The sequence below is a fragment of the Toxorhynchites rutilus genome, chromosome 3 (assembly GCF_029784135.1).
Source record: "Toxorhynchites rutilus septentrionalis strain SRP chromosome 3, ASM2978413v1, whole genome shotgun sequence".
NCBI classification, from domain to species: domain Eukaryota; kingdom Metazoa; phylum Arthropoda; class Insecta; order Diptera; family Culicidae; genus Toxorhynchites; species Toxorhynchites rutilus.
This window is the reverse complement of record NC_073746.1, coordinates 315,034,143-315,060,795: the sequence shown is the minus strand read 5'-3', so window position 1 is coordinate 315,060,795 and position 26,653 is coordinate 315,034,143. Positions and strand designations below refer to the sequence as shown.

The 26,653-nt window shown below is 40.3% G+C and overlaps 1 protein-coding gene across 1 annotated transcript in view; it reads left to right on the top strand.

Annotated features, from left to right (window-relative positions):
• The first annotated feature begins 5,654 nt into the window (after positions 1–5,654).
• LOC129780139 (uncharacterized) overlaps positions 5,655–26,653 on the top strand; it is a 44,151-nt gene continuing 23,152 nt past the window's right edge. Inside the window, exons 1-2 of the mRNA XM_055788119.1 lie at positions 5,655–5,906; positions 17,401–18,034. Of these exons, the coding sequence (XP_055644094.1) occupies positions 17,800–18,034 (235 nt within the window). The 5' untranslated portion in view covers positions 5,655–5,906; positions 17,401–17,799. The remainder of the gene's footprint in view (positions 5,907–17,400; positions 18,035–26,653) is intronic.

Genomic DNA, 26,653 nt, shown 5'->3' with positions numbered 1-26,653 from the left:
TGCTCAAAAACTCATTTTATATCACCCAGCAGTATTTTTAAATCTTTCTTATGCCCATTTAAGATAATTTTCGTAGACAAACATGATCAGTTTTCAGTAGAGGAAAAGGTCTGAAAAAATTTAAGTGAAATTAATATCAATAAGTGATGAAACGGATAGCAGCTTGACCCGATACCGGATAGACTTCAAGACCTGATAGCTGGATATCCGGCAGTCGAATATTCGGCTTTTTATTTGCGAATATGAAACTGGATGACACTGCATGAAGCGCTTAACGTGAATAAAGGATTACATTTTAGAAGAAATAAACACATGTTTACATAAAAATAATGAACTATGAATAAATTTCCTTTTTCCGTGGATATGCTTTAATAGAGATTCAAGTTTTCTGCAAGTAATCTTCAACAGGGTTTTTTTTCTGATAAAGATTCAACTACTTAAGAGAGGATCAGAATTACTTAATTGCAACCTTTTTAGACCCGAGGATCAAGTCACACTATTTAGGAGTTCTTGAAACGTAAACAGTATTGCTAGTAATGTTATTGTAGTACAGAAAATGTCTTCTGAGAGTAACAGCTCATCGTCGTCTTCAAGACCTGTAAATGAAACAAAAGAGACGAAACTGAATCAAACCTTATACACGAAACTCACGACACACCTTTTAGGTCTCTTTTAACGAAGTGGCAAATGAAAATGAGAGTCGTGTTCAGTAAAAAAATCCCGTTGCTGACGAAATCGACGAAATGTGAATCACGTTTGCATTCAAATCTAAATTTGATGGTCATTAAAATCTAAGCAGTCAATCGAGGGCAAGGATTGCTAGAGTTTATCTTTCAGCTCCTTGCAGTAGTGAGTACTTACGTTTGCCCGGTTAAGTTTTGCTTTGAAATATATCATTTATATTTCAGTGCAAAAATTAACCAGGCAAATGTATGCTGTCCGATACTCGCTAACGCTCGGTCGGACCTAACTAAAGGATCGTCTCCGATATAGCCTCAAACTAACCAGGCAATCGATGGAACACAGGTTTGCTTGCGAAAGGCCGCCGCTTCCGATAACAAAACACTACAAACAACAAGGCAGCAACAACACAAAAGATATCTGAGTGCCAGTGTGTACAATAAAATTGCTATCTATTGTATTTCGGCTTCGGTGACGCTAACACGATAGTACCCAGTAGTATTACAGCGAAGACTGTTCTCTGAAGTTAGCCTAGTTTACGAAGCAAAGCGTAATCGGTTGTCATCATCAACTTCCGAAAATGTATTATTTTGGGTAATTTTGAGTACTGTTCATAAATTAATGTTAGGAGTAAATATTAATTGAATTTGAAAACAAAAACCGGGCAATTCAGTAATCAAAACATATTTTAAATTATGGATAAATGATTTTGCTAGGCTATGCTAGCTAGCTAATGAGTTACTTTGTTATAATTTATGTTGTTTTTTTTTATCTTCGCTTATTTTTTGTCGGCCTATTTCCGCCACTTCAGTACTATTCACCTACATCAGCGAGGCCACTCATGAGCCGGGCCAACTTCTTTTACTTGCCAGCCGAAGCAAGACGTAACCAGAGATTTGAGGCTGTTATGCTAACCACACTACCGCTGGCGCCGTCCGTTATTTATGTTGTGTTAATCAGTAATTGTGGATTTCTTCCAATATCCGGTATCCAGTCAGATAGCAAATATTGGCCGAATAGGCCGGATATCCGTTTCATCTCTAGTAAAAATGTTTATTTTATAGTTTCTATGTTTACTAACTTTATCTCCAAATAGAAATTCCTCTGAATTTTGTTCTTGAAACATGTTCAAAGTTATGCAAAAAGTCCAAAAAATTCCATAATCATACCAACTGGAAAATATCGCCCATAAATATCAGGTTGAATTCATGCGTATGAAATCATAAGGGAAATTGTCGTGGACTGTAATACAAAACAATCCGTACATTGCTTTTCCACAAATTCCTTTTTATCAAAAAATAAAATTGAGATCCAATATGAAAACTACCAATGCTACACCATTTTACGGAATTTATTTGTTTGAAAACTTACTAGAAACATTCATTCGAAATAATTTATATCGATGTGGCTTTATATCGAGGTTGCCTTATATCGAGGTAAGACTGGTTTTGTGTTTGAGTAAATTAAAATTGAAATCATGAGTTTTTGGATGAAACCCCGTCAATAACTTTGAGCAGGATTAAGATATTGACATGATCTGCATCGCAAAATGTTGGTATTGATAAGCTCTAAAAGTCGTACGAAGACCATTTTGATGTAGAATTTTAAATATGAAAGTTAGAGTAAAACAACCTGTTTTTTCATAGTTACCCTCCCAAAACTCATGATTTAAATTTTAGTTTACTGAAACACAAAAAATAACATAGTTTTTAAAATCACACATCATGTAGAGTGAAATATACTCTTTCAAATGCCGCCAGTACACTTCGTTTACGACAGACAAACAAATGAAAAGAGCATGTTTTTTGGGAAGAAATATCAATAACTTTGAGTAAAGTTGAGATATTGTAAAGTGACCAGATGGTCAGAGGTCTAACGCGGGACACAAAAAACAAAACGTTATGTATATACGTTATGTGAACATAAACCATAGTTTAGCGAGTCTAAACTGATCAGTATTATTTCTTTCTGAGTACCGGCACTCAATTGTGATTTTTCGGTGGTTTAGATTTTGTTTACGCTCGAAAATCACTCGCTCAATCAGAACATTTACGCCTGGCAAGCACGATTTAAATTCTACAATTTTCTTCAAATTACCGAATGGAATGCTCGAAAATTCCAATTCATTTTTCATCGACACAAAAAAATGGACTAATGTCGGATGGCGATGAAAGATGATTTATAGGAACAAATTTTCTTTAAATGTTACGTTTATTAAGTCTACAACAAAAATGATTGAAGGCTGTTGATTCGCAGCAGCAGCACTGTCAAGCAACACGATGATTTTTCCATACTGCAAGCTCCACCCCACAGTGAAGGAGTTGGATATCCTGAGGCACTTTGTGTCCGCCAGATATAGCCGATCTGGTATTTACAATATCATCTCTTTGCCGCTCCTTAAGCCGGGAGATCGAAGCAACCGGCCAAACGGTGGAGAAGAATCTCGCCAAAATGGACATTTTTATGCGGAAGCGTCAGACCGGCCGTATCTGAGCAGCAGGCAATCACCCAGAAGGAGTAGCGTGAGGTGCTGGTGAAAGAAGTGAAAAACTTCTTTTCGTACTCTTAATGAAAGACGAGACGTACTTAATGCTAGAATTCAACGAATGGCAGCGGACCGGGTACTTTACGTTTCCCATGTAAGCGATGACGTCGAATATATCATTCACATCAAGTTCTCGAAGAAGGCCCTTCTCTGACAGACGTGAAGGGAATGTCCAACCCGCTCTTCTTTCGAGTCATATGGTTAACGGGGAGATATATAATACGAAGTGCTTGCCGGAGTTGGGAAGTTGATGTGGTCTTTATGCCGAACCTGGGATCAGCCCATTATGCCAAATGATCACTGGAGGATGGATCGGCTGGAGATAAACATTGTCGCGAAGACCACCAACCTTCCCAACATTCCCCAGCTGCGCCCGATAGAAAACTTTTGGGCGAATGGCCAAAATAGAGAAACAGGCGACCACCAAAGCCACGAAAAGGTAAAATAACACACCGATATACATCTATTCATAGGCCATAGTTCAGGTTCCGGCCAACTTCCGTAAGACCGCCCAGTGCTTCATTTACGATACTTCATAAAACAACTCTGCCTCTTCCTGTGGAGTATACACTAGTTCTTCCGGCTTATTTAAAACGTTAAGCCCTGACCGAGCTAGGGGACCAAAGATGAACTTTTCGTCTGGCTCACGTTGGTCCCTGCGGATCAATAGGGGACTTTTATGAAAATCATTTTCCAATTTTGTTGCTGTCGCTTCCAGTTGACACTCTCTAAACAAAAAGCCTAATGTCGGTGCGATGAAACCAGCTCAACGTATTAATCTCTGGATGCATTAGAAGCGCTCTTGAGCAGTCTGCCAAATAAAAGATTTTTTTTGAGGTTCATCCATTTAAGAAAATCAACATGATCAAATTGTGATATTGAAATATATTGATATCGCGGGACATTTTCGTTTCTTTTGCCAAATGCGGGACGTTTCGCGGGACATTTTGTTGAAATGCGGGACGTCTGGTCAGTTTAGATATTGACAAGTTCTGCATCGAAAAATGTTTGTATTAGTAAGCTTTAAAAGTCTTTCGAACACAGTTTGCATGTAAAATTAGAAACATAAAAGTTAGAGCAAAAAAACAGTTTTTTTCATGTTGACCCTAACGTGACTTAGAAAAAAAGCGCTATATCGGTTATTTCAAGAGATATAGAAAAACTTTGTTCTACAACGATGTCTCAAATAATTGGAGCTACAACTTTGTTTACCTCTATCTATAAAGATAAGAAAGTTAGATTTTTTATTTCATCGACAATTTTGGTCACCCTATTTATGACAACATAAAAGCGAGCGCTCTATCGTTAGTAACAACTTTGTCTAAGACAGTTTTTGTCTAGAGAATAACGGTTGAGCTCTAAATGCTAATTTCCACTTAAATGCATATCCTGGACTATTGTACATTGGTTACAACACTCCACAGCAATCTCGAAGAATATCCAAGGCATCCAGTCCAATCAGATTCATAGAAACAACGAATGACATCAGTTCTACCTTCACATGCAATATGAAGCTCAACGATGAACTGCTTCAACCGTTACTGAGGCAAAATTGAGTAGGCGAGAGGCGCCTGTGATCGATAATGGATTGACTGATCACTTGGCTGGCCTGGCCATGGCTGCAGACATGGATGTACAGAAAGATATTGATCATAGTGATGAATCGATGGGACCCGAACATTCCAAACCTATACTGACTAATAATGAATTAATATTAAACTGATCGACAACCGAACGGTCCGCATTCCTTTTAACATTATCAATGGCACTTGAGCAGCGTGTTTCGTTCAAGCTTCAAAGGTCTATTCGATCACGAGAGGATCGGATGGTACCTAAAAAGTAACTACAAACATCAATATACAAATCCCTCGGATCTCACGAATTGTTCACCGGCGCGACTTGTTTCGAATAGCAAAAGTTCGGTGTCTGTCACTTTTACCACGACAATCGTTGTTTACCGCAATTTATTGGGGTAATGCGTAATTAAACCTCCAATTATGGAGATCATTCGGCGCGTTTTTTCGTTGTTGTTCGATGTCCATATTTTCGTACGTCAATCAGAAACATCACATGGTGGATGCTTTCCTCCGCTTTGTTCATGGTTTGTATGGTCGAAACATTCGTGTGGACACATCGATGCACAATGAGCGGTGCAATTTCGTCACTCGCAGTAACACAATCATTGCCGCATAGAGCGAGTGAAGAAGCGTGGACCGCGCGCCCCAGCATAAACCAGATATGTAAACAAACACTCACACCGCGCTCACACTCAACATCACGACAACATCGATTCGAATGACTACTACGAGCAGCGGCGAGCAGAAATCTACGCGGCGGTCTACTAAGATTGCGTTCACATGTGCCTTCCTCCGAGTTAGCTGCGCTTTTCAGTTCAGTGCACAACGGTCGGTGTTCGCGAGTACTACTAGCTACGCCTAGAGAAGCTGTCGTTCCCATAGTGGTGTGGTCACTTCTCAACGTGTTGTTCGAAGTTTAATTTCTCCTCGAGTTTTCCATTTTTTTTTTCTCTTGCTCAATTCTCTGTTCTAAGTAATCAAAATATTCATCTCGGTCGACGAATCAAGAGCATCTAGAGCAAAGTTTGATTTGTGTGTTCTACTGACCCAGAATATCCGGATCGGTCGAAAACGGTGATGATAACTGCCTAGCGCTTTTGAGGGTAAATTTAATTGATACAATGTGTACGCACTGGTTTAAATTTAAGCGTCTTGTAAATTTGTGCCTCCCCCGCTCGCCGCCTATTCTTCCCAATCATTTTCATCGTGTGTACACTAAAACATTTAGTGGCGACTATCACTAGCGATGTTGTCCCTGCCTCGGCGGTGGGTTGAATGACATCTATTGAGGTGGTTGTTTTCTCGCGATTGCAACAGGTGTGTTTTGCCCGCCGCGATATGTTTATCCGAGGCAACAACACACAGACACACGCACACACGGTGTGGAATCGTGAAGAAGAATAGAAGGAATTACAGCAACGAACAACACAAAAAAAACGCTGAAGCAGTCCGACACGCATTAGACGTAGAGCTACCTCCTTCTTCACCTCTGCACGAAATCGATTGGCCAAAGTCATTCATCGATGGAGTGGTTTGTGAACTTTTGAATATGATGAAACTGAAAAAAAAACCCAGCGAATATCGACTCTTCGGTGTGGAGCGAACGTGTCCGCCACTGTATTGCCCTCCGCCACCAGAAGTCAAGTAGTAGTGATTAACAGAGCGACTTGTTGATTTTAAGGGTACGTGCTTGCAGAGCAATAATATAGTTCCTGTCGAAACAAAGGGCAGCCTCACGGTTTGTGTGATAAGTGGTATTCGGTGGTTGCGTTAAAACCATGATAAAGGTTACAAAATGTATACAGTGGATAGTGCAAGCTTACTTCGCCTAATGTCAACTAGAACATCAACGGCTCTCACTCCAATTGGTTGCCCGCGGCGGATTAGTTGTTGCTCCGTGTTTCTCTAGAGAATATTATTGCTCCACTTCATGCAGTCAATTTTCATCAAATGTTCTGTTGATATTTCTTCGGTTATTAGTGCAAATATTGTGTTGATGAGTGATGATCCCGTGGAGCTACAGCGGGTAGGTCATCCTAATATTCTAATGGCTGTGATCGATATGTGGATCTCATGACAAAGTGATAACTTTATTCAGTGGGAGTCCCAGATTTAATTTGAGCACTCCGTCAAAGAGAATACTTGCGTTCAGACAGACGTATCTTTGAGATTGCCACTTAAAAGTACTGTCGATGTGTGTTCTTTTACATCGTAAATGAACCAAATTGTTCGGTATCCGGCTCACTTCGATAACTCATTTCTGGCACCCGAAGGCATCAGTCTGAGCAAAACGTTGGATATCATTGATAGATGGCCGGATGTCCTTCAGTTTAACTTTCAGTAGCCTTAGAGAGCCTTAGAGACTTAGACCTAGAGGTATTGAACTCACTTGCGACAAGCGTGACGTCTAAAATACCGTGGGTGTGTGGTATTTTCTCCCTTTGCGATATCAAAATCGATTGACAAACATCACATTAGTAGAGCAAATGATCAACTATACACAATACACATTAGATCCCAGAAATTTGAACTGTTTTTTAGCTCAGCTGCTCCGTATTATTAATTTTTTTTTCTGTTATAGTGACTTTCAACACATTTCGGCTGGTTCGTCACTTTTACTTCCATTTTTGGAAGAATGTCGGGAGTGAGAATCGAACTCGTGATCTCTGCGTGAGAGGTATGGATGTTACCACTACGCCAGATCGCCTCCTCCGTATTATTTAGAATTTCGATCTGAATTTCTGAATCTGTTTCTGGGGTTCCATCCTGTCCTTAACTGCCGTGATCTCCCAAAGTTACGCAAGCGCTAAAATTGACATTTTACTTTTGATGTTATAGATCGATAAAGAATACCAAATCCTTTCAAACGACTGCATAGTTTTACAGAAATGTGGAAAAATGACCCCGTAGAAGCTTGAAAACGCCATTTCCCTTATGATGTGACGTAATTTCAATGTGATGCGATGTGATTTTCTGATCTGTTCTGATGGCATAGAATGAACGAGCAGGGACAGCACATTTCATATAACAACATTTTCCGTAATGGATTTAGCCGAATGAGAGTCACATGCCTTCTTTCTTGTAAAAAACACTTTTCCGAAAAGCTCTTCATGCCAAATATTTTAATCAAAAACAGTCGATCCCAGTGCGATAACAGCAATTTGGCTCAGAACTACTAATCACGTATTTAGAAGCTCTGTTTAAAAGTCTCGTCAAATATTTAAATTCATAAAATCAAACTCATCTTGAAACAAAAAAATATCCTGGATTGAAGTATATTGCTGTTCTCACATATAACACATAACGATTGTAACTAAATAGTTAAAACTCATCAATTTAATTGTTGATTACAAGGATTTCCCAATAGTGTCCTTTATCTTCAGGAATCAAGGGACAATGCTTCTTTTATTTTTGTTATCCCTTTTGTTTATTTTAGGCTCATTAGCATTATAGCTGTAACAAAGCCGAATTTTAATCGTCTACATGTCACATGTTTATCATATCTATAATTAGCACATTACACAGTTGACATTTTTCGGCGTTAGAGTACTCCCTTCTATACCATTGCATATGGTACACATTTACACAGTAGCCATTTAGGCGTAAGAGTTTTCCTTCAGTTCTTCCATTATCCGGACAGCAGAGACAGTTTGATTGATCATTGTTGAGTTATTTATAGAACAGCAGCCCGATGTGTCTTGCAGAGCAGAGCAATTGTATGGATGAATCGATCTAATTTCGACCGTGGATCGATCTCCATCGCTGATGATTGTTGCGTGGACGTTGTTATTCTGTAACAACACAAAGATGATCAAAGAGGACCCTGAGTTTTGAGTTCACGATCGACCGCTTACTAAGCGAACGCGCAACCAATGTGGCTACGGAGATCCCCCGACAATGCTTCTTGACGATGTTTATTTTCCTCACCTGCTCAATTTTTCTTCCGGATGAATTGAAGCTGAGTGCTGATTGAATGGTAAATGTCGGATTTGGTGAACAGCTGCACTCTTCTAAATTATCCATCGAAACGCATCTTATAACAAAACTCAAAACATTCCTCGCATAAACTGTATCTGCTTTACATCGGATGATTTCGGACGGCATTATCTTATGTTTTCAATGTTTTCAATTGCATTTCGGATTGGAATTTTGCAAAAAGTCTCGTACTGAAAACTCTTCCCTCTGGTGCTTGCATCACTTCGCGAGATTACGGCAATTAACTCCATTCCATGACAAAGAGTCCTGTACTTTCACCAATCACTTTAAAGAGCCAGGTGAACCCTAAAGAGTATCCTCCTCTCAACCTTCACGCCTCTGTGGGTCCGTATCAAAACTTGCCACGATCATGAAAACCTTCTGGTCGACGGTATTCACTATCTGATGCTGTTTGTTAACTGTCCTATCCTATCCTTCCAAAAATATTTGCAGTTCTCCACAGTCATCGTCGGTAAATTGAATAAGGCTGTTTCTTGGACTACTTGCTGTTGTGGTACTTTCCCAATACGATATTCCATGCAATCTGTTTCCTGTTTCCTGTCGGCAGCAGCGTAGTGAGGGTAGACAGCGCCTCTGGCAAACTTTGAAAATGGCGCCCCAAAAATACCACTTTTTTCAAATTTATCACTATATTTACACTTAGGTACGGAAAGAAGCAACTACTCATGATGAATGTCTTTTTACTCAATTGAAAGATGAAACATAATTCGGGAAAAAAAGTTGCTTTTGAAAATTTCGGGATTTGGGCGCCCCAAAGGATCAGCGACTCCGGCAAATGCCGAGTTTGCCACACTACGCCGCTGCCTATCGGTAAGGACAAAAAGTTGAAGAAGCCATCCTTCTTCTTGAATGGCGTTAACGTTCCCTGTGGAACTTTTGCCGTCTCAACGTATGCATTAACTAGCGTCATTTATTAATACTTAGTTGGGAATTCTTAAGCCAAATAACACGCCTTGAATGTATTCCGAGGGGCAAGCTCTAGAATACGCGTGACCACAGTGCAGGTCGAAAGAATTTCTTTGACGAAAAATCCCCCGGCCAGAACGGGAATCGAACCCGAACACCCGGCATGATAATGTGAGACGCTAACCAATCGCCCACGGGTGCACAAGCCATCCTAATTAACCTGAAAACCTTCCTTCAAATTGATCCATGTTTTAGAGTGGATGAATGACGTGAAAAAATCCTTGAAACTTAGCTGCTCGACAATGCCTTCGCCAAGCGTTTGAATATTTATTTGGAGTAAGCGAACAAGTCCAATAAGGAATCGAGGGACAAAGAGTTGCGATGAGATTAATTTCTTCTTCCCTCAGTTTTCCCCAGAAAAAAAAAAGATTTTAGATCATTTTTATTTTAATAATCTATATTTTTACACGCTCAATTACATAAGTTTAAAGAAGCCAAGATCCTAGCTGTATTGTTCAGAAACAATACAGCTAGGATTTTGGCTATAACATTTTTCCTCAATTCTAATGTTAATAATGTAGAAAACCGATAACTCGCGGTCGACCCGAGTTTAGAAGGGTTACATATTTTCTTCAGGAAAAAAGTGGATATAAGGATATTGTAACAATGTTCACTCACACTCATCGAGCTCAATTCTTAAACCTATTCTTATATCTATTATGTATTTACAATTCACCTTATTCTATTGTTAGTATGAGGGGATCCGATTTCTCGCGAAGGAAAAAGAAAAGGAGAATATAAGAATATAAGGACAATCACACAGGAAGATCGATAACTTTTAGGAAAACATTTACCCTATTACGGGGTGAGTTGGACATATGGGTTAATTTGAACCGCCCCTTTATCTCAACAAGTACGGCTCAACTTGGATTTTTTTATAATGTCATCTCCTTTTATTGTTGAACCGTGTGTACCTAACGTAAAAAAACTTTGGTAAAATTCGACAGGTGGATCGAAACAATAGCATGAACACAATAAGCACTTTGATTGTCTTAAACTGTGAGTTTTCCGATCGTGGTTTTAAGGTTTTTCCCGCTGATCAAACAAACTTTTCGTGTATTTTAGCAGTAAAGTTCTGTTCGCCTACAGAAGAGAAACGATTTGAACAACATTCGAACAACAGTGAAAATATCCATGCAGAATTCGAGATGGTCTCAGTGCAATTTTTCTGGTCTGGAATCTGGACAAGACACCTGGTATCGATCCCAGAACACTGTTACTGACTGTAACATTGTCCCAAAATATTTAACATAAACATAATTATGTTTTTTTCGATGAAACACACACAGGACCAAATCACCCCACAGGCGTTCCAAATCACCCCGCATCAAATTTTAATGCCCAAAAATCATCTCTTTTATTTTATGATATATTTGGTAATTTGAAGCTTGATAAAATTATTAAACATTATTGATTGAGAGAAAACAAATGTAGCTCAGTGCGCAATGTAACATTTTTTATTTAGACCGTATTGGTTTGGAAATATTGGGCGTTTTGCTTAGAGATCCAAATTCTCCCCTTTTACCCTATCTGGGACATGTAAACAAGATCTAACCGAGCCAACACATCACTCACCGGCACATTGGGCTGCCTTTCTCTGGCCCGAAGGGAGTAGTCAGGAAAACAAACACAGTTGGGAACTACCTGCATGGAGAGAGATGAATTCATGATATGAGCTCTTGAATCCAAAATGAAAATTTAGCTCGATCTGCTGCTCAAAATTTCCGATCACCAATGGGTTCATAATCTCACACCGGATGAGATAATAAATTGAAGCGATCTTTTAGTGGGAGTACACCTGCAAAAACCTCGAGACTCATGGTGTGCGTTGAGGGCGTACATCCTAACGCAATACGGAGGCAAAGATACTGAATTCGCTCGAGTTTAATGAGGTGTGTTTTCGCAGCTAATTGAAAACAGAAACTGCCATACTCCATCACTGAGAGGATAGTTGTTCGATACAACATTATAAAATCTTCTGGATGGGCTCCCCACTAGGTGCCGGTAATTGTACGGAGAAAGTTTATTCTTTGTTGACATTTTTTACACACATACTCAATATGGACGCTCCAAGTACCTTTGGAGTTGAATCAGACCTCAAGATACTTGAATGACATAGCACGAGTGATCGGTTTACCCAAAAATTGAAGATTTGGTTTTGCTGGTCTTTGAAAGACGACCATCTCTGTTTTCTCCGTGAGAAATTCAATCCCTAGACCAATGGCCCAGGTTGAAAAATTGTTCAAAGTATCTTGTGAGGGTTCTTGCAGATCGAATTCGTTTGATCCTACGACAGACACCACTACATCATCTGTAAGTTATCTTAGGCTACAATTTTGTATAAGGCAATTGTCAATGTCGCTTACGTAGAAGATGTACAAAAGGGAGCTTGAACATGAGCCCTGGGGGAGTCCCATGTAGAAAACCCGACTTACTGTAGAATCTCCGTGGGAAAAGATCAAATGTTTCTCACAAAGCTAGTCATACAACGTGTTATTTAATAGAGGCGGTACACCCCGAGATTGTAATTTGTCTGACAAAACCTTTATTGAAACAGAATCAAAGGCCCCCTTTATGTCTAAGAATACTGAAGCCATTTGTTTTTTTTTCGGCGTAAGCCATTTGAAATTCTGAAGAAAGCAACGCAAGACAATCATTCGTCTCCTTGCCCCTGCGGAACTCATATTGTGTATCTGTGAGTAAGCCATTCGTTTTAACTCATCGATCAAGGCGAAACAAGATCATTTTCTCCAACAATTTCCGTATACAAGACAGCATTGCTATTGGGCGGTACGAGTTGAAGTCGGACGCGGGCTTTCCGGGTTATTGAATAGCTATAATTCGTACTTGTCTCCAATCATCAGGAACAATATTACGCTCCAGAAACTGATTCAATAAATTCAACATAAGATGTTTCGCCACATCAGGGAGGTTTTCCAGCTAGTTGAACTTAATTTTATTCGATCCTGGAGCTGAATTGTTTCTCATGAATGGCGAGCAAGAGAGAATTCTACCATCGAAAACTCGGAATCAAGATCGCACCTATCTTGTGATATATCTCGAACAATTTTTTACACGGGAACGGAATCGGAACAAACCTTCCGTGAAAAATTTAAAATCCATCGATGTGAATATTCTTCGTTTTCATCCGTTGAAGAGTGATTTCTCATGTTTCGAGCCACTTTCCATAATTTTATCATTGACGTGTCTCGTGACAAACGTCCCACGAAATTTCGCCAATAATTTTTCTCTTTTATCAAGTTTTTAAAATGGTTTTCAAGGGCTAAATTCATTCGAAAATTCTCATTGGTTCCACGTTTCCGAAAAGCTTTGATTGCATTCGACTTTTCTACATAAAGCTTGGATCACTGGCTATCCCACCATGGATTGGGAGGCCTTCGCTGGGCCGCTCGAAGGTGAACTATTCCCACGGAAGCCCGGAGGAACCTGGGGTTTCTGACGTCCTCTCAAGAGCTGGGTGTTCGAAGGTGAACTATTCCCACGGAAGCCCGGAGGAACCTGATTTTGCTTGTCCGCTGAACTCGATATTTTGGGCAAGCTAACAGGGGGTATTACCGATGGAACTTGTAGTCGAACTTTGGGAGTGGACATATTTTTGCGCCGGGAATTCCCTTGGAAAATGAACGGTGTGCCCTCGTTAGTTGTGTTCTCTTCCATTTTATCAATTGACAATTGGAGATTGGTTAATGTTGTTGTTACTGGGCCAGTGAAGAAGCGCCCTTTAAAATTTCCGCAAAAGTGTGCTTCGAGCGTTCCTTCAAAGAGCGTCTCTGTTTATCCCTGCGACTCTCGTAAGTTTCACAAACAGAGTGTGGTGTTCTCCCGCAATATGGGCACTTATGCTCAGTCGAACAGGATTCACCCATATGTTGCTCTCTGCAAATGGCACAGCACTTCTTGTTGGCGCAATAAGCTGCTGTGTGTCAGTTGACTTGTATTTGTTACAAGTCGTGGGCTTTGGCACGAAGAGTCGCACCGGTAGCATCAGTAGCCACCATGACATAGTCCGGGAAAGCGGAGCCAGCAAAAGTGACTCGGAACGAGCTGGACGGCGTAAATCCCTTATTTCTCCTTCATTGGAGACTTTTCCGAGTGGGCAACACTCCAAACTTTGACTTCCATCGAAGGCAATCTCTCGAATTGAAACTCCTTGAAACTCCTTCACTTATTATATTTTCGTACGTCAGACCCGTTTCAGTTATCATCCCCTCAATTTCTACGTCATGGGAGGGAATGAATACGCGATATTCAAGAGTGAAATGCTTGTCAGCAACAATCTTGCGTTCTTTCGGTTAGACGTAGGAGAGAGGTTGTAGAGGTTTGTAGAGGTAGGTATTTTTTGATGGAGGTTTGGTAGGGTGAGATGACTCGTCCCATGAAGAATCGTATTCCGGTATAGGAGTGCGTTTGAGGTACTTACTACACCCCGGTTGAGCAAACGAATCTGAAATCTCAATATCTGAAGATTCTCCACCCTCTGCCATTCTTAGAATGGACGATAATTTATTTCAATTACAATTATACATCTTCTATAAATTTAGAAAATAAAAAAATATATATGCTAATTGTTCCGATAACCCTGTTTAGAGAGAATTAGCCACGCGCTACGGAAAAAAACACATTACAAAGAAGTACCGTTATATTACACTCAACCGCGTATCAGTGCAAGTCTCTTTGATGAAAAATACTCCGGCTTAAATGAGAATTGAACCCGAAGCTCGATAGTCACAGATGTCCCCAACTCACGGTTAAACTTCATGTTAACTAGTTCCAGAAATAAGGTTTCGAGAGAAGTACGTTTGAAGTGTTGCTCGGCATCCCGATGCACATGGTCTTGCATGAGATCCCCGGAACGCCAGTATTTCTTCTTCCTTTCCTATGTCTCCGTCACTTTGAATCATTAAATTCATTACCTCCGGGTAAATTGTATGCAACCAATGTCCTGGAAAAAAGGTAATGAAGATGGTCGAGTTTCGAGCGACCTAGCATGCGCTGCCATAACTATTTCGCTAATAGTGACGTCAGTCGTTGTGTTTATCTTTGATTGCCCACCGCATCCATGTAAAAATGCTATTTTCAGGAAGTAATTTATCAATTAAAAACGTACATTTTAGTAGAGCTCCCGCTGAATATGAGTCGAAAAAGACGGATAAAAGTGATATTTCCATGCCATTTTTAATCCTCCACGTTCATAGAAACAAACGAAGTTTCATTATTTTACCGTTATGAAGTTGATGTTTCGAAGGCTCTCAGTGTCGGTGTGTATGTTGTGAGATAATAATCGCCAATTAATCAAAATTTCGTCGAAAATGTTACTGCTTTCGAGAACTAGCATTTGCGATTCCAATAGTTTGCTTACAAAGCAGTTTTTCAAACTCGTTTTTGGATTAATGAGTAACAAGCACACGGCTCTTAGACCTCATATCTTTCGAATTAAGAGATAAGTAAGCGCAACATATAAGAGCGAGGGAACAGTCAATGTTTGACTTTTTTTTCAAAAATTAATGCTTTATTCTGCGAAAATGGTTACAAATTTAATATTCAAAGTACTGCCCATCGCTAGTCACATCATTTTCCCATCTTTCTGGCAATTCACGGATCTCTTTGTGCAAATAATCGGCCGGTTTGTCGGCTAACCACGAATCGATCCAATTTTTGACTTCTTCAAACTTGGAGATCTGCTGGTCATCCAGGCCATGTTGCATCGATCGAAAAAGGTAGTAATCGGACGGAGCAATGTCTGGAGAATACGGCAGGTGGGATAGGACCTCCCATTTCAGCGTTTCCAAGTATGTTTTGACCGGTTTCGCGACATGCGGCCGAGCATTGTCGTGCTGCAAAATAACTTTATCGTGTCTTTGCTCGTATTGTGACTGTTTTTCCTTCAGTGCACAGCTCAAACGCACCAATTGTCGTCGGTAGAAGTCCCCCGTAATGGTTTCATTCGGTTTCAGTAGCTCATAGTACACCACACCCAGCTGGTCCAAACCACTGAAAAAGACGCGCAATGACAGTAGCTTTCCAACGAATGTCTGGAAATTCGATTCACTGGAATAATAATCAAGTTACGACATCTATTGTAAAACCGAACCGAACGAACTTACCGGTACACCTAATATTTTCCATTCTACTCTTCTCCATATTCTGAGTGGCAAGCTCTAGAATACGCAGTACAAGTCAGAAGAAATTTCTTTGGCGAAAAATTCTTCGACCAGAACGGGAATCGAATCTGAACTCTCGACAGAAGGTATTCGAGTAAACGATGAAATATCACCTATCGCAGTCCTCAGTGCGTCAGTTGTTAAATAAATGTTTTCCAGGACTGTGCACCCCTCGTTGAAACACCCTGTAGAAGTTCACTCCAAAAGTTTTTCTTATTTCATTCCACATCACTAGCGGAGCCTTCTCAAAATCCCAAATAGACTTAATCCACTTATGGATGGGCCGGCGTACAATCGTGGTCCACCTTCGATTCCCTGCAGTTCAACCGGTTCCAAAATCACAGCCCAGATCGAACTCGACTCTCGCTTACTTCAACGCGATTATATTTCACCGGTTACCCAAAAGTTGTTCACTTGCCAACACGTCCAACCAGATCCAAGGTCGCATATTTTTAAACCCGAATCTGCTTTCACTACGAACGGTTCTAGTTCATACGTGCCGTTAGGTGTAAACCACCAGCTAAAAAGACCTTCCTGGGTTGAACAAGTTTACTTGGCCGGTCTGAACACGGTTGGTTGCCGGTTTAAGAGTCACGTCTCGTCGCAAACCAATCCTCTTATTTGGAAACGCTGCGCAACCGTCTTGAACAGCCACGAATCAATTCGTTTCAAATCTCCATTTTCCATTACGAGCCGCACGTTGGGGTACATGTTATCCTCCAAAAAAGCAACAAAAATTGATTTTCAAAGTTCAAAAGTTCAATGTCGCACACCGAACAAAATAACAAAAAGCCACAATGCTCGAAACAATAATAGAGAAAGCATCCGATTGGGATGGCGACCTGACGAAACCGAGAGTTCGATCAGCGATCGAGCGAGATCGTTCGAATCTTGCCTCGGTGGGTGTGCACTGAGGGGACATGTTCGGTGAGGTGGGAGTGCATTAAACTCTATCTTGCTACATTTCGATGCGAAGGCCTTACTCAGCGTTTAGTCGAAGCACGTGCGAAGCGCCACCGCTACGAGCAGAAGCATGGTGCTTCACAACTCGCGCGCCACCGGTCGAAACAACCGCTAAAATTTGAGTTGCCAGAGAACACACTCAGAGGAGAGTGACATTTTCGAGTTCTCACTCTCGTCTACAATCACAATAGTAAAATAAACGTCGATGCTCAAGAAAGTGGGAATGAACCCATGTTCACGTTGCACTCACCAACACCGACGCTGAAGTTGATGTAAATAAAAGATGCATTTGTGTATTATTCTTGCACTAGAATCATTCATCCACTCTACAAACGATTCCCCTGAAGGTCATGGTACATTGTGAAATTTCAATGGCAGAAAAATGTTTACGGGGTGGAAATGGTCTCGTCGTTCGCTACATTCGCTCAAATTACAGCTTCTGCTGTGAAAGATACATGTCATTAACGGAAAATCTCAATCTCAATTTCAGCGTGCAATTCGCATTCAGTGTGCACCCCTCTCGAGCCTCAGCGAGCACCCAACGTGTCCAAATTCCCCCCTTTATATAGGACCCCGGCCCCAGCACAGTGGAGCGCAGCAAAACTGAATAGATTCTCAGTTGCATTTCCAGTTGAGCCAAGACGTGCGAATGGAGTAGGTCTAAGTACCACCGTGGAGGAGCAGGAAGGCAGTTTGTAAGCGTAACGCGTGCATTAGGCTATCTCCGGTGAGACTGGGGTGTGTTTAGAGAAACGTGGAAATTGTTTGTGCCTTTCTATTTCAATAATCAAAAAGAGATAATGCAACACGGTTAGCCCAAATTGAGCTGAGTGAATTGTGCGTCTTTTTGAAGAAACAAAAAAAAACAAAAACACACACTTGAAGAACGATGAAAAAAGTTACCGACATCAGTGCGTTCCCCGAAGGGGTCGTCGAGGAGGATTCCTCCCAGGAGCAGCTGGACAGCGTAGAGAACGTGCTGAAGCTGGCGGAAAATGATACCGAGCTGACCGTGGACAGTATCGAGTGTTTGCCCGGAAGTCAGCAGGGCGACAACTACATGTCGATCATCAAGCGGGTTTTGGTGCGCGGGAAACGGCGAGCGAGGAACAGGAAAAACAAAGGTAAGTTTCCACGGCAGGGTGGCTCTTATGGGGGTGGGGGTGTGTTGGCTGACGTCATCGTTTCATTTCTCTAGTTTGCTTAATTTTTAGAGATGAACGTGTGTTTTCCCAACTTGATTTCCTAGAAGCAACAGAACTGTTTGATCGAGGGTGTTGAGTGTTTATTTTGGAACTATTATGCAAACATTCCCGGTAGAAAATTTGACTTGATTTAATAATTCTATTTTAAACTGGTCGTCGATTTTAATTGTTCAAAATATTGACGAGATTTAGTAAAACTCTAAATCATTCAAATATATTTTAGACCATCAGTATTATTTCGACGCGAACACGCACTTCGCCGCTAGATTTTTGTATCAGCGTGAGTTTCTCTACTCACAGCATTACCAACGTTATTCTCAACGACATTAAAATATTACTTAAATTTTTACCTTATTATTATAATTTCAATAGCATAGAAGTACTCACATCCAATTTTTAAAAATTTTGCCAATAAATAAAATGTTTGATGTTGATTAAAAATTTGACCCTGAAACACAGTGAAGATAGCAGTTGATAAATCATAGTTATTCTCAAATTCGAGTTCACCGACAGAGAAATTTTGAACCTTGGAGCCTCTTTTTAAATCGTGTATCATCATATATTTTTTTGTATGATCCGCAGTTTACAGTTTTTACATGTGTTTATTTTTTTACTTCTACATGGATTCCCGCCAATCCGAACGACGAAAGATTTGTGATATTGAAAAACGCAAGCATGACACTCAGTAACGCCTCGTTGATTGAGTATGTCTCTTGGATATTTGAACCTTTTCCCTCGATTAAAAACGACATTTGAAGTTCGATTTTTTTTAACTAACATGTAACGCTGCATGCTGCATGAATGATGAAATCAATCGACATGAAAATTGGTATTAGGGGTTTTTGGGGTCGGGGAAGGTTCTTATGATAGTTCGAGACCCCTCCCTCCTCTCTAAGGGGGGGGGGGGTTCTGCCATACAAATGAAACACAAATTTCTACATTACTCGAGATTTAATCAAGCAAATGAAACGAAATTAGGCATGTGGATGTTTTAGGGTGCAATAAATGTTTTTACGGTGGTTAGACACTAGGGTGGCAATGGATGTATGGAAAAAAAATCATCATCGAGTTTTCCTCCACTCTCCCCTTGGAAGATTTTCGAGGATCGAAAACTCAAAACATTGAGTGCTTTGAGGCACCCCTAAATCATGTCCGATTGAGCTGAAACTTTGCACAGGTCTTTTTTTTTTTGGGGCAATAAACATAATGTACATGGTCAGTTCTTTAAATTCGATCGTTTGGTCGATTTTCGGCCAAAAAAATTTTTTCGAGATGACCAAATCTCGACTTTTCATGCATTTTTAAGTCATTTGGCATCGAAATATTTTTTCGATTTTCCAAATTTTCTTTACTCCCCCCTTGGAAGATTTTCGAGGATGAAAAAATCGAAACTTTGAGTGCTTTGAGGCACCCCTAAATCATGTCCGATTAGGTTTACAACCATAATAATGATGCATACATTTCTGCATAATTCGGGAACTAATCAAGGGACCACTGCCATGCAAATGAAGCATACATTTCTGCATTATTCGAAAACTAATCAAGCAAACGGAACCAAATTTGGCATGTGGAGATTTTAGGGGGTAAGAAACATTTCTAAGGTGGTTCAACACTCCTCCCATCTTTCTAAGGGAGGGGGGCTGTCTGCCATACAAATTTCTGCATTACTCGAGAATCAATCAAGCAAATGAAACTAAATTTAGCATGTGGTGGTTTAGGTGATGGTGGTTTTAGGGTACGAGGAATGTTTCTATGATGGTATGACACCCCTTCCTCCTCTGGAATGGAAAAGGGGTCCCATTAAAATAATGCATATTCCAACCAAACACGACAATTGAAAATTTTCGGAAAAATCTCTCTCTCTTAGGACTGCCTTCATTCTATCATATTGTCTGATTCGAACATTTAATCCATGTAACGGAGAAACATGTTATTTGAAAGTGGATGAAAAATATTGCTCGAGAATTGTGTCTGAAAATAATCTGATATTATAATGTGGAGTTTCGCAAGAAATACTGAAATTTTATAGTAAAAAATAATTTTAAAGGGTAAATTAACAGTTCTGCGATTGGACCCATGAACGTGCGCTTAGAAAACGTGGATGTGATAACGAGAATTAAATTTTTGGCGGGACGAAGTTTGCCCGGTCAGCTAGTACCCAGATAAAGAAGTTCTTTTTATAACTTATGTATGATGAGAGGTACCAGTGTGAAAGTTATTTGAACGGAAAGGAGTTCGCATTCGCTTCATCTAGTGATTCGGACGTATGAAATAAAGATAGACGCTGATCTTGGCTTTATATTCAATCAGATCTCCGAATCAAATCCGGATTAATTAAAAGAGTTATCTCTTGAAATTATGGCGGTAATTTAGAAATAACTACCAACGTAATCCCGAGCTTATCTCTGTGCAGTGCGCTCATTTGGAATACAAATTATAACAGAATAGCACGTTTGATGCGTTTCTCACGTAAGGGGTTCTTTCACTTATTGACCACACGAAGGAAAGACCGTTGCTATTAGCTGATACAATTTACCAAGGTTGTTGCTTTCTTAGTTTATTTTTCAAACACGTTTTCCGATAGTTCGGAGCATTGACTGCCCTGGTTTCCATCTCCGGATGAAATACAAACAAGAACATGTGTGTTCTAAAGGGTGTGTCACATCAAATTGCATCACGGAAAAACGCTGTAGAAATTTAATTTTTAGGAATTATATCTTCAGCTTTCGCTTATAATCAGATAAGAGTGTATAGATCACGTTGGCCATGCTTCACTGTTAATTTTTCGTTAATTTGGAAAAATGTCGTCGAACGAAAAGAGCGTCGTGAATGAATCCTGTGCACTCATTTCGAGAATCCGGAGTTGTCACATCGGGACATCGGTAAGATGCTGGGAATCGTCCAATCTACGGTCAGCAGAGTACTAAAACGATACTTCGAGAACCTAACCATCGACCGGAAGGTGAAGAACGGCAAAAATGGATGGTCCGTCAGTGAAAAAGATCACAAGCGCGTAGTTAAGCAGTTTATTTTTTTTTATCCCATTTATTTATTTATTAGGCTCATTAGCATTTTAGCTGTAACAGAGCCGGGTTTTAATCGTGTACATGTACATATGTTTATGTTTCTATAAACTGTAAATTACACAGTAGTTAATAGTAGCCATTTAGGCGTTAATTTTTCTGTTCCATTACATTATGGTAAATTACACAGTAGTAGCAATTTCGGCGTAAGGGTATTCTTTCTGTTCTTCCATTGTTCAGCAGACCGGACAGCGGAGACAGTTGATATTGATCATTGTTGGGTTATTTATAGAACAGCAGACCGATGTTTCTTGCAGAGCAGAGCAGTTGTATGGATGAATCGATCTAATTTCGACCGTGGATCGATCTCCATCGCTGATGATGTTTGCGTGGACGTAGTTATTCTATAACAACACAAAGATGGTCAATTGAGGGTCCTGAGTTTGAACTCACGACCGATCGCTCAGTAAGCGAACGCGTAACCAAGTGGCTACGAAGACCCCCAGTTAAGCAGTTTAGACGTGATCCGAGAAGTTCGGTCCGGGATGTCGCCAATAAGCTGAATTTGTCAAGTTCATTCGTCCAGCGGACCAAGCAGCGGGAGGGCCTGCGTACATACAAGGTTCAGAAGGCTCCTAACCGCGACGAAAGGCAAAACATGGTGGGGAAGACGCGAGCCCGGAAGCTGTACACCGAAATGCTGACGAAGCCGCATTGCCTGGTAATGGAAGACGAAACCTACGTCAAAGCGGACTTTAATCAGCTGCCGGGCCTATTGTTCTTCTCCGTAGAGGACAAATTCAGCGTTCCGGAGGAGATTCGCAAGCAGAAACTATCCAAGTTTACCAAAAAGTACATGGTATGGCAAGCGATCTGCTCTTGCGGAAAGCGGAGCGCCCCCTTCGTGATGACCGGCACGGTAAACGGGCAGGTTTACCTTAAGGAGTGCCTACAGAAGCACTTACTACCACTATTGAAGCAGCACGAGGGCCCGACCATCTTCTGGCCGGATCTCGCTTCGTGCTACTATTCAAAGGACGTGTTGGAGTGGTACGAAGCCAACGGGGTCACCTTCGTGCCGAAGGAAATGAACCCGCCCAACGCGCCGGAGCTTCGCCCAATAGAGAAATATTGGGCGATTATGAAGCAGGCCCTCCGGAAGAACCCAAAAGTTGTCAAATCGGAGGCGGACTTCAAGAGAAAATGGATTGAGCTCGAAGTATGAATAAAAAGAAAATGCCAAAAGTTGTTTAATTGTTTTTATTTTACTGTCTAAAATTTTCAAAAGGATCGGTCTACTGGGCGAATTTCTACAGCGTTTTATTCCGTGATGCAATTTGATGAGACACACCCTTTAGAAACGAGCTCTGTACGAGGTCTAAAAGTATTAAGGTAAAAAATTATTGCGAATTTTGAGTTTCCGCTAGTTACGAATATTTGATTTCGATTTTTTGACGTAGAACTACGTCTTTCAGGAAGGGTGCCAAATCAGAAAACAGGTCCCGTTTTTATGAAATAAAGTTAATGTTAACAACTATTTAGACTTTTTTTTTCATTCATATTGTTAGTTGTTGAATAGTAACACATCCAATTGTTCGACCATAACTTTTTTTTTTTATCCCTTTGGTTTATTTTAGGCTCATTAGCATTTTAGCTGTAACAGAGCCGAATTTTTAATCGTGTACATGTCACATATTTATCATATCTATAATTAGCACATTACACAGTTGCCATTTTTCGGCGTTAGAGTATTCCCTTCTATACCATTGCAATGGTACACATTTACACAGTAGCCATTTAGGCGTAAGAGTTTACTATCTGTTCTTCCATTATCCAGTTAAGACTGGACAGCGGAGACAGTCGTTGATCCATTGTTGAGTTATTTATAGAACAGCAGCCCGATGTTTCTTGCAGAGCAGAGCAGTTGTATGGATGAATCGATCTTATTTCGACCGTGGATCGATCTCCATCGCTGATGATTGTTGCGTGGACGTAGTTATTCTGTAACAACACAAAGATGGTCAATGGGGGCCCTGAGTTTTGAACTCACGATCGATCGCTTACTAAGCGAACGCGCAACCAATGTGGCTACGGAGACCCCCTTGACCATAACTTGTAATAAAGCAAAAAATTGTAACTACTTCGCCTTCGAAAACTGCGAATGCGAGTTTTAGTGAAGTATTGTTACGTTAATATTAAAACTATGATAAGTAATCTGAATTAATTCATGAACAGAGCAACAAGTGAATGAGAAATTATAATTTTCTACAATTAAACATTAGTCTCTATTATGTAATTCAAGTTGAATAAAATTTTGCTGGTTAGCTCTATTTTGCTGTTATAGATACAGTCGAGTGTCCGCATAATTTTTCGATCAATTGAGTTTGCTTGTTGCATTCCTGATGTTTTGCTTTGAGAAACATTTCGGCAATGTTTCAAAATATGCAATTTGTCGATGTCGATTCAATTTGCATTATAGGGGTAATATTTCCGATACATAATTTTATTAAGGACATTTTTTTTTTGATGAAACACAGGTTTTTGAGATAGTGAGCTTAAATTCATTCCGGTTGTAGTTCGTCTCTTACATTTTAAGAATGAAATTCGATTTCGGTCATATGACCATTGCGGGCCCGTTTACAGCGATCCATCCGTAGGACCCTTCTTTCCTCTACTCGACCACACATCTCGACCGGAGTGTCGCGAATTTCGCGTTGGATGTTGTCTCTGAGCTCTTCTAAAGTTGCTGGCTTGTTGGTATAGACCAGTAACTTCTCATAGGCCCATAGAAAGAAATCCAATGGTTTCAAATCACATGAACGAGGCGGCCTATCGACAGGTCCATTTCTCAAAATAATACATTCACCAAACTAACTTTTCAATACATCCATTCTAATGTGCGCTGTGTGGCAAGTTCCACCGTCTTGTTGAAACCATATATTAGGCTGTCAAAAAGTGCTGCGGTATTTTTTTTTTAATTGTCATTTGTTCATAAAATTAGTCACAATCATCTGTTTTAAGTCAACTATGCGCCGTTTTGATCGATGACTTGTTCCCAACGAGATGCCAACTTCATAATACCCCTGTTATAGAAGCTCGCTTCCTTATTGGCAAAAAACTCGGATAGCCAATTTTCACAGGCCTATTTTGTGGCTAACTTCTGACTACCTAGCTCGTTCGCCATGGATAAAAACAGGTGGTAGTCACTTGGTGCAAGGTTCGGACTATACGGCGGATGCAAAAGAACCTCCCATCCGAGCTCCCGGAGCTTCTGGCGCGTCACCAAAGAAGTGTGTGGCCTGGCGTTGTCCTGATGGAAGACAATGCGGCCTCTGTTTATCAAAGATGGCCTCTTCTTCATGAGTGCTACCTTCAAGCGGTCCAGTTGTTGGCAGTACAGGTCCGAATTGAGCGTTTGGCCATAGGGAAGCAGCTCATAATAGATTATTCCTTGACAATCCCACCAAACACACAGCAGAACCTTCCTGGCCGTTAATGAGGGCTTGGCCACCGTCTGAGCCGCTTCAGCGGGCTTCGACCACGACCGTTTGCGCTTCACGTTGTCGTAAGTGACCCACTTTTCATCGCCAGTCACCATCCGCTTCAGAAACGGGTCGATTTTGTTGCGATTCAGCAGCGATTCACATGCGTCGATACGGTCAATGATGTTTTTTGCGTCAACGTGTGTCGCACCCATACATCGAGCTTCTTTGTGAATCCAAGCTTCTTCAAAAGGTTAATAACGGTTTGTGACTTATCCCCAGCTCTTGGCCGATGCTACGGCTGCTACTATGCCGGTCTTTCTCGGCTAATTCAGCGATTTTGTCGCAATTTTCGACGACAGGCCTTCCGGAGCGTGGCGCATCTTCGACGACCTCTACACCAGAACGAAAACGTTGAAACCATCGTTGTGCGGTGGAAATGGAAACTGTATCGGGTCCATAAACTGCACAAATTTTATTGGCAGCTTGAGATGCATTTTTGCCTTTGTCATAGTAGTACTGTAAAATATGTCGGATTTTCTCTTTATTTTGCTCCATATTTGCGACACTATAACTCACGAACGACTTAACCAAACAAAACACTGTCAAGGACTATATTATAAAAAATACGCAAAAATACCTTTCCAATAAGCTATAGTATGACTCGATACAATGAATACAACTAGAACTACGCGCTTACAACGACACCTCGCGGAAATACCGCAGGACTTTTTTGACAGCCTAATATAATTGATGTTAGGATTTCCAATTTTGGTCGAAAATAGTCTTCCAACATGTCGCGATAGTGTTCTCCATTTTACATTTTACATTTTATTTAGTATATCAACATGCCTCTACATTAGTGCCCTAATGATATCTAAATCTAAATAAAGCTTTTTTTATGTCTAAGAGCGGCGAGGAATATATTTTTGAGGATTCAGCGAAACAGGCGAAAATCGAACGAAAAATAGAAAATAAAACGTAGATTACGAAAATCACCTTGCTTTTTGTCCTTACTTTATTTTTCCTCGATTTCTGAGGCACTGAAACTTATTTTTTGAACGACACTCGTAACACTGTTTATCTTTTTTCTGTAATTGGTCCCCTTGTTTTAAACAGTAGAATAAGTTGAAATGTAAATACACTATGGATATACGAATAGATTCAGGAATTGAGTTTGATCATAAACATTGTTATATTCTCCTTATATCCCATCCTTTTCCTGAATAAAAAATGACACCCATGTCTAAACTCGAGTCATCCGCGAGTAATCGGTGTCTACCTTACTAGCCATAGATTTAGGAAATTGTTTATATATAGTTATAAAAATATAGTTAAGAATTCGGCCCCTTAAAACTGAGCCTGTAAAATTCGACGAGTTAATAAAAAAAATCTTTTTTCTGCTAAAGCACAGTGAATGCGAGTTTTAACGTAGATACCATCAACATCGTAAAATTCATAATAACTAAAACAACCAAATCCGGACGGGGATCTCCGATTGTCTGCCTTGTGCACTGAGAGCACAAGGCAGACAATCGGAGATCCCCGTCCGGGATATCTTAGGTAGCCGGGATCCTGATCTTCTGCTTCATCTATACCTGTTCCTCAGAAACGCCATATGAGCCTTGATAAGAATATATATTTTGGAAAAAAAAGGCAAAACCTGTTTTTCTTGCAAGCGTGGCATTTTTTCAAGAATGACTAGCTAATTAGGTTTAGTTGGATATGTCGACCGTCTAAATCGGTTCAGTAGTTCACAAGTCATGATTTTTTTAAAAATGACATTTTTGAAAAAAAAGGGGGAAAAGTCGATATTTCGGATCAGCCTAAAAAGAAAATGAGCACCCTAACAAAAAAAAAATACGGGTCTAATGTTCTGCGATAAAGAACAAAATTACCACTTTTCACGAAAATCTGAGAACCACTATATCTGTGAACCAGTATTTGTTTTGGAATGGCTGTATATGCATATAAAGTTACTCAAATTCAAACATCGTTCATCAGTCGAACAATCTTCTTTATAGAGTTAAGGG